Source organism: Aricia agestis, chromosome 9, assembly GCF_905147365.1.
Source record: "Aricia agestis chromosome 9, ilAriAges1.1, whole genome shotgun sequence".
Classification (NCBI taxonomy): Eukaryota; Metazoa; Arthropoda; class Insecta; order Lepidoptera; family Lycaenidae; genus Aricia; species Aricia agestis.
The window spans coordinates 885,333-899,234 of record NC_056414.1 but is presented as its reverse complement, the minus strand read 5'-3'; the positions used below and the strand labels follow the sequence as shown (position 1 = coordinate 899,234).

The 13,902-nt window shown below is 36.6% G+C and overlaps 1 protein-coding gene across 1 annotated transcript in view; it reads right to left on the bottom strand.

Annotated features, from left to right (window-relative positions):
* The window catches only part of LOC121730043, a 123,782-nt gene that overhangs the window by 13,728 nt on the left and 96,152 nt on the right, over nt 1-13,902 (bottom strand). Inside the window, exons 9-15 of the mRNA XM_042118826.1 lie at nt 13,626-13,843; nt 13,316-13,489; nt 13,057-13,208; nt 12,704-12,859; nt 11,555-11,809; nt 11,127-11,263; nt 10,441-10,579 (exon numbers count right to left, since the gene is read on the bottom strand). Of these exons, the coding sequence (XP_041974760.1) occupies nt 10,441-10,579; nt 11,127-11,263; nt 11,555-11,809; nt 12,704-12,859; nt 13,057-13,208; nt 13,316-13,489; nt 13,626-13,843 (1,231 nt within the window). The remainder of the gene's footprint in view (nt 1-10,440; nt 10,580-11,126; nt 11,264-11,554; nt 11,810-12,703; nt 12,860-13,056; nt 13,209-13,315; nt 13,490-13,625; nt 13,844-13,902) is intronic.

Sequence of the window (13,902 nt, the reverse complement as noted above, 5' to 3'; positions counted from 1 at the left end):
GGGTGCCCCGGGTTGGGGATGTGTCTCAGTTAAGCTGAAGCACCCCGGGGGTATGTGGGACTCTTACCCACTAAAACCACCTGCGGTTCGCCTTCAGCCGTATAAAGGAGGGATGTTCCGGATCTAACAAACACAGGACTTCCTCCACGAATGGTCGGTCTACCTCAAAAGGGACCGGACTTCCACCAAAGCGTTCCCTAACGTTTCAGCAAACTGAAGCCTTCCCCTCGCGCTCGGGTGTAATGGGCACCTATGTAGACTTTGTTTGTCTGTAATAACGCAAACTCTCTCTTCTTAGTATGTTTCATAAAATACTGTATAGTTTAAATGTTTTTATAACGTACTTAAATAGGTACATTTAACAACTTAGGTTATGATTTTATGCATTATTTTTCCACTATTTCTAGTGCATAATAGTCAAAGCTTAAGCCTCAAACAATAATTATGATTTTCTACCAAGATCCACAATTAACTGAGGGCCTTATAAATGAAAACAATTCACAGTTATTTCTAGGCTGAAATAATATTAATAATAATCAGAGCTTAAGCCTTACACAATAATTATTATGATCTGCTACCTAGATCTAGACTATCACAAAGAGCGTTATTAAGTCTTATAAAACACTTTGCAATAAGGATGCACTCGTAAGTCAGCTGTAAGATAACCCCAGGCCCTTTAGCCAAGACGTTTTTTATAGCTTCTTTAAAGACTGAGAGTGCATGAATTTTACATAAGCGTACGACAAAAATAAAGTCGACATTCGACTCTTGTTATGTTAATTTCATACATTTTGATGGGCGATTCTATAACGAGGCGATGAAGAAAACGCCTTGGCTAAAGGACCAGGTCAGTGACCTGCTGATATCTGATCACGCAGCCACCGTGGCGTTGCACCACCTAAGCCTGCTGAGCATCAACACGATTGCTCAAGAAGATGTAGACTAGATTACATAAATTAACAATATTTCGCCTTCAAAGATAACACGCAAATTATTGCTACTTTCAGTATCTAAACACACTAGGCCGAAGTTACGCGGCGTAAATTCCGCGTGATTACACCTGCAATGTATTTTAAATTACCGATGACACACTATTCCGTCGCGTTCCGTCCGTATTTTGTACGCGTTTGACATTGCGGACGTAATCATGCGGAATTTAAGAGGATACACCAGAGGCGAGAGAAATTGAAAATAGGTATTTGAAAATGTATTGCTGTCTCACCAATCTCAAGTCTCCCACCGCAGAGCGCGACAGAGACAACACGACAAAAGTTCTAATAAAAGAACAGAAAATCTTCGATTCGTTGTCCGCTGATTCCTTCTCCAAAACTTAACCGATTTTAGTACTTTTTTCATTAAGAATTAAAGCAAGGCTTGAGCTGTGTTCCTATGTTTTATTTTTTTTGTATATTTTAGCCAGTTTTGTTTTCTGGGTGTTTGAACGCGAAGGAAAATCTTGCCATTTTTTTGGGTTTTTGGACGTTTTGGTTTTATCTTTTTTAATAATAAAATTATGAAAAAAAAAAACATAGAGACATGCTAATAGTGGCCATAGATATTCAGGAAAAAAATCATAGCTCTACCGGCATTATCCAGGGAGGAAACAGGGGACAGCGTTTGTATGGAAAAACGGCGGTGTGGAATCCTCTTAAGCCGCGTAACTTCGGCCCAGTGTATTTAGACACTAATACAAGACTAGCAAATACCAGAGTCCAGAGGAGTTACAACTTGCAATCAAAATGCCGAAAAAGGACGTATTAAAAATATAACGTGTCCCGACACCGGTGTCCTATACTTTAATGTCATGATGTATGGCGTATTTTATCGGCAAAGACCAATGGGCGGTTTCGTCCCATGTGTTGTAACATTTTCTTACCTATATCAAATGAAAGATCTCAATTAGTGTTATATTTTTTTGTATGGGCGTAACTCTGTATCTTGTGCAGGAAAGCTGTCATAGTCGTTTCTTTTTTTTTATAAAATATTGAATAAAACATAATCAAAAGTATTTTAATTTATAATCAAGTGGAAAATACCACACGGTCGACTGTGCGCCTACTCTCACGCCAAACGCTGCCATATTGGCCATGTTCGCTGTCGTAATTTTTGGTTTTTTGCACCTCTAAACCTTTTATATTGCACATGAACAAAAACTGACTGTGTCATGTCATGGCAACGCCACGAATGAAGTTGACAGCTGGTAACTAAGTATATAAATAACTTAGTTCGTGGCGTTGCCATGACATGCCATAGTCAGTTTTTGGAAGCTGATTAAATTGTTACTCCCTATTTATTTATTGACGACTTACGCATTATTAAAGGACTTCTGGTGTTTCTACATTTAGAACTATCGACTTCGGCTAAGGGTATTGGTACGGTTTGCATATATACCTAACTTAATATTATGTCGACGCGCCGTGTCGTCATTGTGTCAAATTATTTTATTATATCCCTGTATATAAGTGAACTTAGCAACGCGTACTTGTTAACACGCTACCATTTGTGAACTTACATAATAAAGGTGCTCAAACAACATACTCTTTTGGAATTCTACAAACATACCCTTGTACCCCAACAACTTTTTGGTCCTACGAGCCGGATTCCTTTCTTATTTATGTATTTGAAAATATATAAATAACAAAGAAACAATTATCAGAATTGTATTATTTCCTTTGTTATTTACATATTTTCAACTGTGCAATTCTTAATAACGATAAAAAATAACTACTACTGCCTGTGATTACTGTACAGTTATTATAAATGTAAGAATTATGTTTACATATTGTAAAGCAAAATGTAATAAAGTATGATTAAAGCATTATTTAAAAAAGTTAAAACAAAAACTTTTTTTTAACTTGAAGCCCAGTAACTTTTGACCTGCACGCAATTACAACAAAAACTTGGCATATTTATAATAAAAATGCTTATTTGAACATGTTTATACTAGTCGCAACTTGTTACAAGGGTTGGGACACACCTCTTACAAAATGCCCATTCACCTTTTGGGACACATTGTTTAAGGAAGTAAAAGTCCTCCGGTAACTTCTCGGATTTCCCGCAAATGTTATTTACGCCGGTTTTCTGTGATACTCTAGTATCTTTCCAGAAAAGGCAATTGTACTGAAGCTAAGCAGACCATTTATTTTGTTTGCCTAACGTCAGGATTGTACTAAAAAGAAGGAAACTCTTTAACTCACCGAAACAAAAAAATGTTATGATGTTAAGTAGTTCCTACTCACTTAACTGATGAAGATAATCTACCCAAGGGCTCGTAAGACGTACGCGACACACATTTTAATGGCTACTTAAATGTACTTAGATCATAAATCATAATATTATGAAGTTGATATTTAAAAATAACTTTGTTTTCAAATTACTCTTAAAATTTGAACGTCAAGGTAACGTAAGTTGAACGTAAGGGCAGGCATGTCTTGACATTCGTCATCTTCGGCAAAGCGTAAATAAGTTATTTGCGGGAACCGTACATTTTCACTAAAAAAAGTAGCCTATGTCCTTCTTTGTAGTCTACTCTATGTCTGTGCCAAATGACATAAAAACAGGTCATGAAGTTTGAGAAATAAGCGCGTTCAAATTATAATATTCCTCGTTTTCTCCCCATTTTCGAATTTTTCTTCGCTCCCATTGGTCGCAGCAGCGTAATGTTATATAGCCTAAAGCCTTCGTCGATAAATGGTCTATCCAACACAAAATAATTTTTCAATTCGAACCAGTATCTAGTTCCTGAGATAAACGCGTTCAAACGCACAAGCAAACAAACTTTTCACCTTTATAGTATTAAAAAAAGTATAGATATAGATAGGTACTAAAATGGATGGATAGGATGATTGTGGCGGGTGACCAAAATTGTATCTAAGGTGACCTTGAAACTTAAAAAACAGCCGTTGTGCAGCAAAATTTTATTGAATCAGATATTAAGCGTATAAGTATAAGCGGTTTACGCGTGACAGAAAGACATGTTAAAATTAGTAAGAACTAATATGGATGACTGTAGAATGGGATTTTTCAGTTATTTTAACTGGTCAGTTTAACGAAACCGTGTTAATATTGTGTAAATAATTCATCTGAGGTCCGGTTCTTGTGCAACCGGTGGCGCCATCTGTGAATACAAATCAGTTTTCATATTCCGTTACGAAAACTGAAATGTTAATAACTTAACTCGTATAGTTTTAAATAAGTGTTAAACTGTTTAAAATTAAATCGTTTACGGTGAAGAACCTTTACATAACTCGAATGCTACTGTTTATTGGGAGTTATAATTAGTGAAATTTATAAAGAACTAACCAATTTACGCAAATAATTATTATGCTTGAAAAAAAAATGTGAGCTTTTCTGAGACCTGTTCTCTCCTTTATATAAGTTCAGTGAGTTTTGTCTGATTTCTTTATCTGTAACCTCAGTTCCCCGCGGACCACATCTTTCGGGTCCGCCTAATATTTTCTGGACGTCCTTTTAGGCACATACTACAATTTGAAAGAATAGTAGTACCTACCTAAATATTGTTTATTACGGCTTTCTAAAAACTTAAACATCGTAGTTCACTGTTCCGGGGTTCCATATAGTGCGTTTTGGAAAATGTGTTTTGTGGCGACTTAGGTTTAGGTTTGTTCTATCAGCTGGAAAATAACGCGTAGTCAAAACGGCTCACATATTTCGGTAGAGTTTTTATATCACCGCAAAAAAGCATAAAAGTGTCCGATGTTTGAAAATAACTATGATTTATCTTGTATGACATCAGTGTCGACTGTCCATGTCGTGACATAGAATAGTTTTGTTGTTTGTGCGAATATCAGTAATTATAATTATACCTTAACTTTAATAATATGTTGTTTACTTTAATCTATAGTCACGGACTTATGGGGGTATTATTTATGGGGGTATTTGGTTGGGCTTAAGAGGAACCAAACATTTTAAAAATGCTTTCTATATTATAGATTAATTTAATAATTCGCAATTATAATATAGACTCTATAATACTTATATTTGTGATAACGTGTCTGTGTTTCTATTACCTCTTCATGCTAATACTGCTAAAGTCTAAACTGACATAATATACGAATTTCATTATAGAATTATAAGTCCAGGGAAAGGATATGAAGTACTTTTTTACTAAAGAGAAAGTTGCGGTTTCTCTCGTATTTCGTGAAAATCACAATCTCTAGTTATAAGTAAAGTCCTAAAGTTATATTATACAGAATAGGTATTCAGTTTTAAATTCTATCAATATTTTTAAAGCGCCTTATGCTAGCATCTTCTAATGAGCGTCAGTTCATTCATAATATATGCAAGATCGAGGTTGTGTTAATTATTATTATTGAAAAATTATCCTGACACCCTTATAAAGACAATTTGTATGTAAAATTATTGAAGAAGTGGTTTCTAGTAATATAAGGACATAATTATATTATAATTATAAACACCATAAAATAGATTCACCGGTCGGCCTCGTACGCGATGCATCAGCCTTCATGCATATTGTACACTGTACAGTCAGCAATTTGTACTTTTGAACCCTACTACTATGGTCATAAGAGCGAAACTTGCTATCTGTGAGCGACCATATTGTATGATATGTACGCCAGTAGGCTGGTATACTATGAACCTTACTGCTATTGTAATAAGAGCGTAATATGCAATATGTTAGCCCATTATGTGCCACAATGTACATAAAAACGCTAATGTAGTGGACAATGTGTCGCATTGTATGTTTTGTGGCCGGCGTGACTATGTCTGACCCTCATGTACTAAATAGCGAGTGACGGATACGTTATCTACTATGTTATACTATGTTATATTCATCATACTATGTTCTATAATCTATTCAAGAAAAACGCCGTTTATTAGACTTAAGACCATTCTTGTTACGTTTTAAAGTTTAAACGTTGGTAAAACTAGGGAGATCATTTGGATCGAAGATTCTGGATAACATAATCCTTTGGATTGAGAAAAAAAGAAACAACTAAATCCACTCCTGCTCGACTTTTCGTTTGCACTCGACGAAAGAGATGCGACAAAACTTGACTGATAGATGAAAAGATCTGTTTAATCTGTGACAATCTGTAAGAGAAAACCAATTCTGTTACATTGACGACCTTCCAGAAGATAATAATGAAATTGCCATAGGAGCTACCTCCTATGGCAATTAATAATTTCATAGCGTTCTCAAAGAAAAATCACGCAAAAGATGAATTAAGACGGAAAAGAAGGAGGAGAGTTGTATTAAGAATATATCGAAATTATCAGACACTATATTTGTATCAGTCGATTGATACTACAGAATTTCATAGGCGCAGTAATATTCGCATGATTGTGAGCGAGATGACCCAACAAAAACCTCGTTAAAATATTATACCGTGGGATCTGTTATTGTAATTACTCATTATAAGAAAACTGTAATTATGTGTATAAAAGTAACGCAGGATAAAGTAACAATTCGTAATTTAAAGCAGGATAAATATTGATTCCTAAATTCATTAGCGTATCCTCTTAAAAGACCGGCAATTTAAGAGGGAATATGCTGTCTTATTAAAGGTTTGCAGGTCGCATTGGTCTGGAAATACTGCTGGCGATAGTTTGTTCCAGAGTTTGACAATGCACGGCAGAAAGTTACGCGAAAAACGCACTGTGGAAAACTGCCACTCATCAAGGTGACGAAAATGGTATGACGTTTAATTTTCACGAGGAACGATGGCGAAAAGCTGCACCAATTTGGAAGGAGCTTACAAAATGCCAATTATACAACACACATAATACTTGCTTCCTCAATAAATATTAAAGTGGTTCTAATTTTTTCGGTAAACATTATAGACATAGTATTGACACTGGTTATTTATTGTCTAACCTTTGGTATAATGTGTTATATAAGTTGATGTCATACAGCATACTATATCAGTGTTTTTCTATTATACAAGAAGCTTATGAGATCAAGGCGCGGCACATTATACTGGGTGCAATTAATCACGTCATGTTGCATCGAAAATAGGTGGCCGAGTTAAGCTTTAGACTTTAATTATATATTATATTAGTTAAAATAACATATTTTATTTAATAGATTTAAGGAATAGGAGAAATAATTACTTTAGCTCAGGGTTAACATTAAATCCAGGCTGGCGCAAGTTGGCCTAAATATTATGACAGAGTATATTTTACTCTATTTCATAAAGTTTTCCATTAACTAATAACTATATTTTTTTCTCCTGACGATACGCAATTCTGCATTGGATAAAAATAATGAAACCAACTGAGATTTACAGAAGAGAAATTTCCGCCCGCCCAAGATTCAGGGAGAAATTCTATTTTCTTTTTCTTTATATACAGCAGTGGTCCAAATTTTTATTATCTTAAATAGAAAACTATTATTTCTACGTATCATTAAAGATAAAAGGGAATTGGAATACCACAAAAAATAGTTACTATATTTTATGCGAAGGTAAAGTGCACAAAGAAAAATAAAGAATAAGGATACATATTATCTCTATTATCCTCGTTATGTCATCAAGTAAATACTACAAGTAACACTAGGTTCGTTACAGCGGCATTCATAACATTTTTGTCATACTTCTAACACAAACAACAACAAAAAACTCTAAAAAATACAACATCATTATTCTAAAAACGAACTACACAATGTTTAACCGACTCAGGCATTACTCAATATATTTTAGTAAATAAAAAAAAACTGACCGTTCTAAATTCAATTTCAAATTACCTGAAAGGCGCGTAGCCGCTACGAGAGTAGACGTAGAGCGTAGAGATGCGCGCGCGCCGCCGCACGTGAGACTGCGGACTGGCTATTGTGTTCACGCTACGTGACGTAAACGTATACGATCGGTATGTTGGATAACTATGTCGTCCGATGGCGCTCATGGAAAACTAGACCTCATAGAGCTGTAGCTATAAAAATATAAAATAAGTCTACACGTCTATAGAAGTGTAGACTTATTTTATATTTTTTTGTGTGTAGAAGTTATTGTCTGTCTCAAAGAAACTATGTTTTTTTAAATGAAATAAGGGGGCAAACGAGCAAACGGGTCACCTAATGGAAAGCAACTTCCGTTGCCCATGGACACTCGCAACATCAGAAGAGCTGCAGGTGCGTTGCCGACCTCTTAAGAGGGAATAGGGGAGGGTAAGGAAGGAAATAGGGAAGGGAAGGGAATAGGGTAGGGGATTGGGCCTCCGGAAAACTCACTCACTCGGCGAAATACAGCGCAAGCGCTGTTTCACGCCAGTTTTCTGTGAGCCCGTGGTATTTCTCCGGTCGAGCCAGCCTATTCGTGCCGAAGTATGTCTCTACCACGTAACTTTTTAATGAGATAAAAGTCAGTAGGCTGTAGAAAAGAGACTATAGACGATGACTATGATGGGTGAGGACTGAGGACAAAGCACAAGAACTATAAAGTTTTAGGACTGAGCGAATACGGGAACGTAGTTCGTACAAACGTAAATTATAAGTCCAGCGCGTTAATATACTGAAAACATGCTGAAGAGTTATCAGAACAACTTAAAAAAGTAAACGAGGAACCAATGTCGTGGAGAGGTAATAAAGATTGCAACTGTAACGATTTGTTTTAACACGAAAAGCAATATTTCTGAATATAAAAAGGGTTAATTAATAAATGAAAACCAGAAATCTACAAAAATCTACAATTAATCTAAAGTTTTTTAGAATCCTCAAATAAGCTAAGGACTGCTCATGATTAGGGGCCGTTAACCATATACATATGTGTACCCTGGGAATACGCAACCTTGGAGCGGCACGTGAGGTTACAGTAAGCCATCATCTGCGACTGCTGATGAATACCAAGTGATAATACTGTATATTCGTACATTACGATCATGTTAAGTACCATGTAAATATTACTTAAAAAAAGCTATAAATACTTTAGAAGACAAAGCACGAGAAAGTAAAATATAATGCTTCTGAAGGCGAAATGTTATGAATTTTGTATTCGTCAAAGGCCTTTGATTGGCACGCAAATGTTGAAAAATAGAGCCATAGGCTCAGAGAAATCGTTTATAATGCCTGCTTTCGTAGAATGGCAAATAGACTTATTAAGTAAAATTATAAAGGTTTGGGTGGACATACGAAAATACACAAGGTTTTTTAAGAGTTACTTTTCTACTAGTCATTGCCAAAATTTTGTTTCACTTTAAAACAATAATCACGGAAGTTCGCTAATCTTAATCAACAGAAACATCATTTTTGAAAGATATGAAGTATACAACTTAAAGTCGTTCTTACAGCTTTAACAATACTGCTCAATTTCGTTATTCCTCAGCTCAGTTTTATATCTTTGTTATAAAGCCAGGTTCTCACGCTTGTAACAATTAGTCATAAATATGCACTTGCAGATTATTTCCTTATGAATATGTACCTTAATCTTGTACGGGTACGAGTTTAAGCGTAGATACGAGACCAATGTCCATAGAAATATAAACTTTATAGAAAAATAAGCAACATCAGCACTAGGATATGCCTAGTGCTGATGTTGCTTATTTTTCTATAAAGTAAACGAACCGCTAGATATTCAAATACATGTACTATCAGAGAAGTTGATTCCTATGCAAATCGGGGACCTAAGTAGTTTGGTTGCGTTACGTCAAACCCAGCTGACAGATCTTCCTCGATGGTACATTCTATTGCCTATTAAATTGTTTCAATTTTTTAACTTACTTTTTATTTAATTTTTACTACTCTTTTTATTTCAATGTCTTTGAAATGTGTTACCTTAAATATTAATACCAGTAACAGTACGTATGATGATTCAAGATGTTCACCAAATGACCTTCCTTCTATGGGGTCACATATCAAATTAAGATTGATTGCGAATGTTTTTATTAACTACAATATAAAGTAATTGGAATCTTGCACATCGTTTGATTTCAATGTAACCAATTAAAAAGCGATATCGATTCACCGCAAGCTTTTGATCGTGTTTTGATTATAACTGTCGATTGTAAGGCCAATTTCATAAAAGCGGTCATTTAAAATTATAAGCGTAATCAAATACGAGCAGAAATAAAATAAACTCTAAGAGATTGTTATAAAGTTAAATTCAAAGTTTAAAGTTAGGGGTGCTACAGGGTTCAATACTTAGACCTTTTCTTTTTCCTATTTACTAAATCCTAACTATCCTTTTACTTGAAAACAAAAAAAATAGCTTTAAATGGCAGGAGCGAATTATTCGTAGGCGCCAAATTAATGTATACTATCATGGTATGCAAGAGCATTGTGCCACAATTAATTCCTTTGGGTCGTAGACAAGGACAAACTATTCGTCTTCGAAAGCTGAAATCGATCTAGTTGGCTTCGGCCTGATCGAGTATATAACATCGATCGTTCGGATGATCTTCCTCAGTGGTTATTCAAATCCCCACGATACAATCACCTCAGTGGAATAATAACACTGTAAAACTTACCGTTGGCACAGGCTCGACGCGCGCCGGCACCGCTCTCGCGAGGTCGGGCGAGGCGGACCGCTCCCGTTCCCGCATCTCCCCCGCCAGCGCCGATCGCGCCGCGCGAGCTGCCACCTCCAGACAACCGCTTGATTTGCTCCTGGTTCAATAAAGGACAGATGACGCATTGATACAATTTACTTTTAATCTCATCACCTTGATGAGTGGCAGCTGGTGACTGCCACGCACAATAAAACTGTGGAACCAACTGTTTCCAGCAGTATTTCCGGACCAATACGACCTGCAAACCTTCAAAAAGAAAGCGTATTTCTCTTAAAAGGCTGGCAACGCACATGCATCTCTTTTAATGTTGCGAGTGTCCATGGGCGACGGCAGTTGCTTTTCATCAGGTGACCCATTTGCTCGTTTACCTTCTTATTTTATAAAAAAAACTCATAATAGCAAAGCCAAAAATAAGGATAGTGGTTTTGGTAATCACTATTTGTATGCGTATGTATGTGCGTACTACCTGTACCGGTATAAAGGTGTCAAATAACAATAGATGAAAATAATAATGATCCGGGTGTTACATACTACCTATACCTAATTTATTCGAGAAAGATTAATTTGCATATTGAATGAGAGTTCCAAGTAAAGTTGCCATTGCTAATAACATAATGTGTGATGATAATAAAAGGACTCCTCACCTGACAGGTCTCTCAAAAGTCCCCATGATGGAGAGCGGCTGGTCTGGGGCGGCAGGCGCGGCGGGGGCGGGCGGCAGGTACATCACGTGCCCGCCCCACGACATGTAGCTGGTGCCGCGCCACCGGTCCTCAGACTCCTGGATGATAGCAATTTGTTGAACGATAGACCAAACGCTATTATAGATCAAACAACAGATGCAAAAAAAACCTGGGTCCTGATTTTCAGGGCATCTAGCTCGCGCTCAAGTCTAGGGAGGGTCTTAGAAATGCTTAGAAATTAAAAAAAAAAAGAATAAGAAAATTGGATTCCACAGTTGAACCCTTCTGTAAAGTTCAATTTAATGGCTAAAGGCTCTGATTTAAATCGATTTCATACAAACATCTGAAAAAAAAACTCTTTTATTAGTTTTATTACCAAATCAAATTACCTTTTCATTCGGCAACGAAGATTCCTCCTTCTCGTCAGTAAGAGAATTTTTATTTCTTAGCGGCTGGTGATACAACAAGGGATTACTCAAGGAATTTGGGGCAGATTTTGTGAGGAACCAGTTCTGTTGTGGTTCCTCCAACATGGGCTCATGCTCCAAATCGAATCTCCTGGACCCTAGCGCGGCCCCCAGCGCCCCGGAGACAGACTTCCGAAGTTTCTGGAGGCTGTTGAAGCCTTGCTGCAACTGTTTGCTCTGAAAACAGTCGTAAAAACACGAAACCCCTTTAAACTACGCAGAAGTTGGTTAATCTCTGTGTCATAGTAAAATCTGACGAGGAATAATGATAAAAATGTCTTGAAGCAAACATTCCTGGAAAAGTTATGCGATGTTATAAAAATGTTAAGCACAGAACATAACGGCTAACGAGACATAATATTATGGTAGGCAAGGATGGGTTTAAAAGTTGCTAGATACACAGATAATCATAGTTGGAAAATAAAATAAAAAATATAGAGTAATTGTTGTTATAAAACATGGGTTAATGTTAAAATAAATAATGGAATAAATAAATATACAATTCACACACCAACACAGGGTAAAGACCAAAATTTTCACTAATATATTAAAATAAACATGCCAAGGGTATTAGTAGTAGCTACAAATATTTACAAAATTGTATAAAAAATACAAACAAAAAAGAAGATAGCCATACAAATATATAGAGAGGTGTTAGGACAATATTAGTTTAGCGTGCACAGCAAATTCATCTTTACTCCTCCTCAGAGAGCACACGGGAGGTTAGGTAAAAACAACTACAGTGACACACTCATTAGTTAGGTTAGTGACAATAACTGATTTCTCCGATTGTAGCCAATAAATTAAACATTAATTAATGACATGAAATCTACACCCAAAACCGTAAACGAACATGATGAACATTGAACGTATAAATTTTGACAAAAATAATGATAACGATGACATAGAGCATGTGAGATAAAATTTCGCTAGAAAAATACTTCAGGTACAAAATAAATTCAAGAAGATATTGTAACAATAAGAAGTAAAATACAAAACAAAACATTTAAAGTTTATCTCATCTACTCAGCCCTAACGTCCCGCGCACTTGTAAGCCGTGGTGTGTCTCACTTTATCCTGGTCCCTGGGTAGGGTGAGGCTGAAAGGCTGGACTCCCGGGCTGTAGGTGGCGACCACTGCGCCGTGGATATCGTGACCACCACCAGCGCCGTCGGAGCTGCTGTCGCCGAGGTCTTGTTGCGGCGTCCACGCGGCCGTGTCTGGGATCTAAAAAAAATAATTTTCCTTTGCATACCTTAAGGCTAGAGGAAGAACCCCTTATTACCAAGAAATTACCCAATATATCAAAACTGTAATTTACCCTTCTATGCTTCTGGGAAACATTCGAGTTATGCAGAATATTCGATCTCAACATTAAATCTGGATTGCTGGATATGTTACAGGTATACTGGTACAGAACTTACGTCTCTTGGAGAGTCAAGCCTGTGATCACTGTGGCCGTGGTCACCCGAAATGCCCGAGTCCCCGGATTTGTCGGCCGACTGGTCCGAGCGCGGCGATGACTCGGCCGATATGTCTCCCATCAATTTTGTTACAACTGCTAGAGGCTGTGTTTCTGTTGAAAGATGAACATAATTTTTATATGCCAAGCCAAGAGTCACTAACTCATTTATGAAAAGTATATTTTTGATATTAAAAATGAAGAAATAATATCTTTCTCACCTGCAAGTTGAGCGTCCAAGCTAGCTAATTGTCTCCAAGCAGCTGCGGGGGAGAAGTGTGGCATATTTGGCATTTTCTTTGGCATGGTCGGCCGCAGTCGTAGTGCGATCCCCAGGGAGCTGTCGGAGCCCTCGCCTTCTGATCCGTCTGATGACAGCGCTGACTCCGATGACACTGTAAATAATGACATGAATTTATATATTATAAACATTACCAGAAAAAATCTACAAGTTAATTTGTACTGTACTTGTCGTATTATGTAACAGAAAATAAACTATTTTCTTTCTAATTCTAATTTAGATATACTTACAATTTCTTTTACATTCCACTTTTAACTTCTCGTTAAACTTTTCCATTTCGTCCTCGTCGTGATATCCCAGTAACTTTTTCTCGATGAGATGGAAATTATTGAATTCCTCAATGATCGGTGTCCCTAGACCCGGGAAATCTTTCAGTCGATCACTCGGTTCAGGTTGTTTATTTTCGATCATTCCAAAATAAAATTGTTTGGATGGCGCAGATTTTTGCCTGAAAAAAGTGAATATAATTTGAAATGACTAATTCAAAATATTTAAACTAAGTAAATA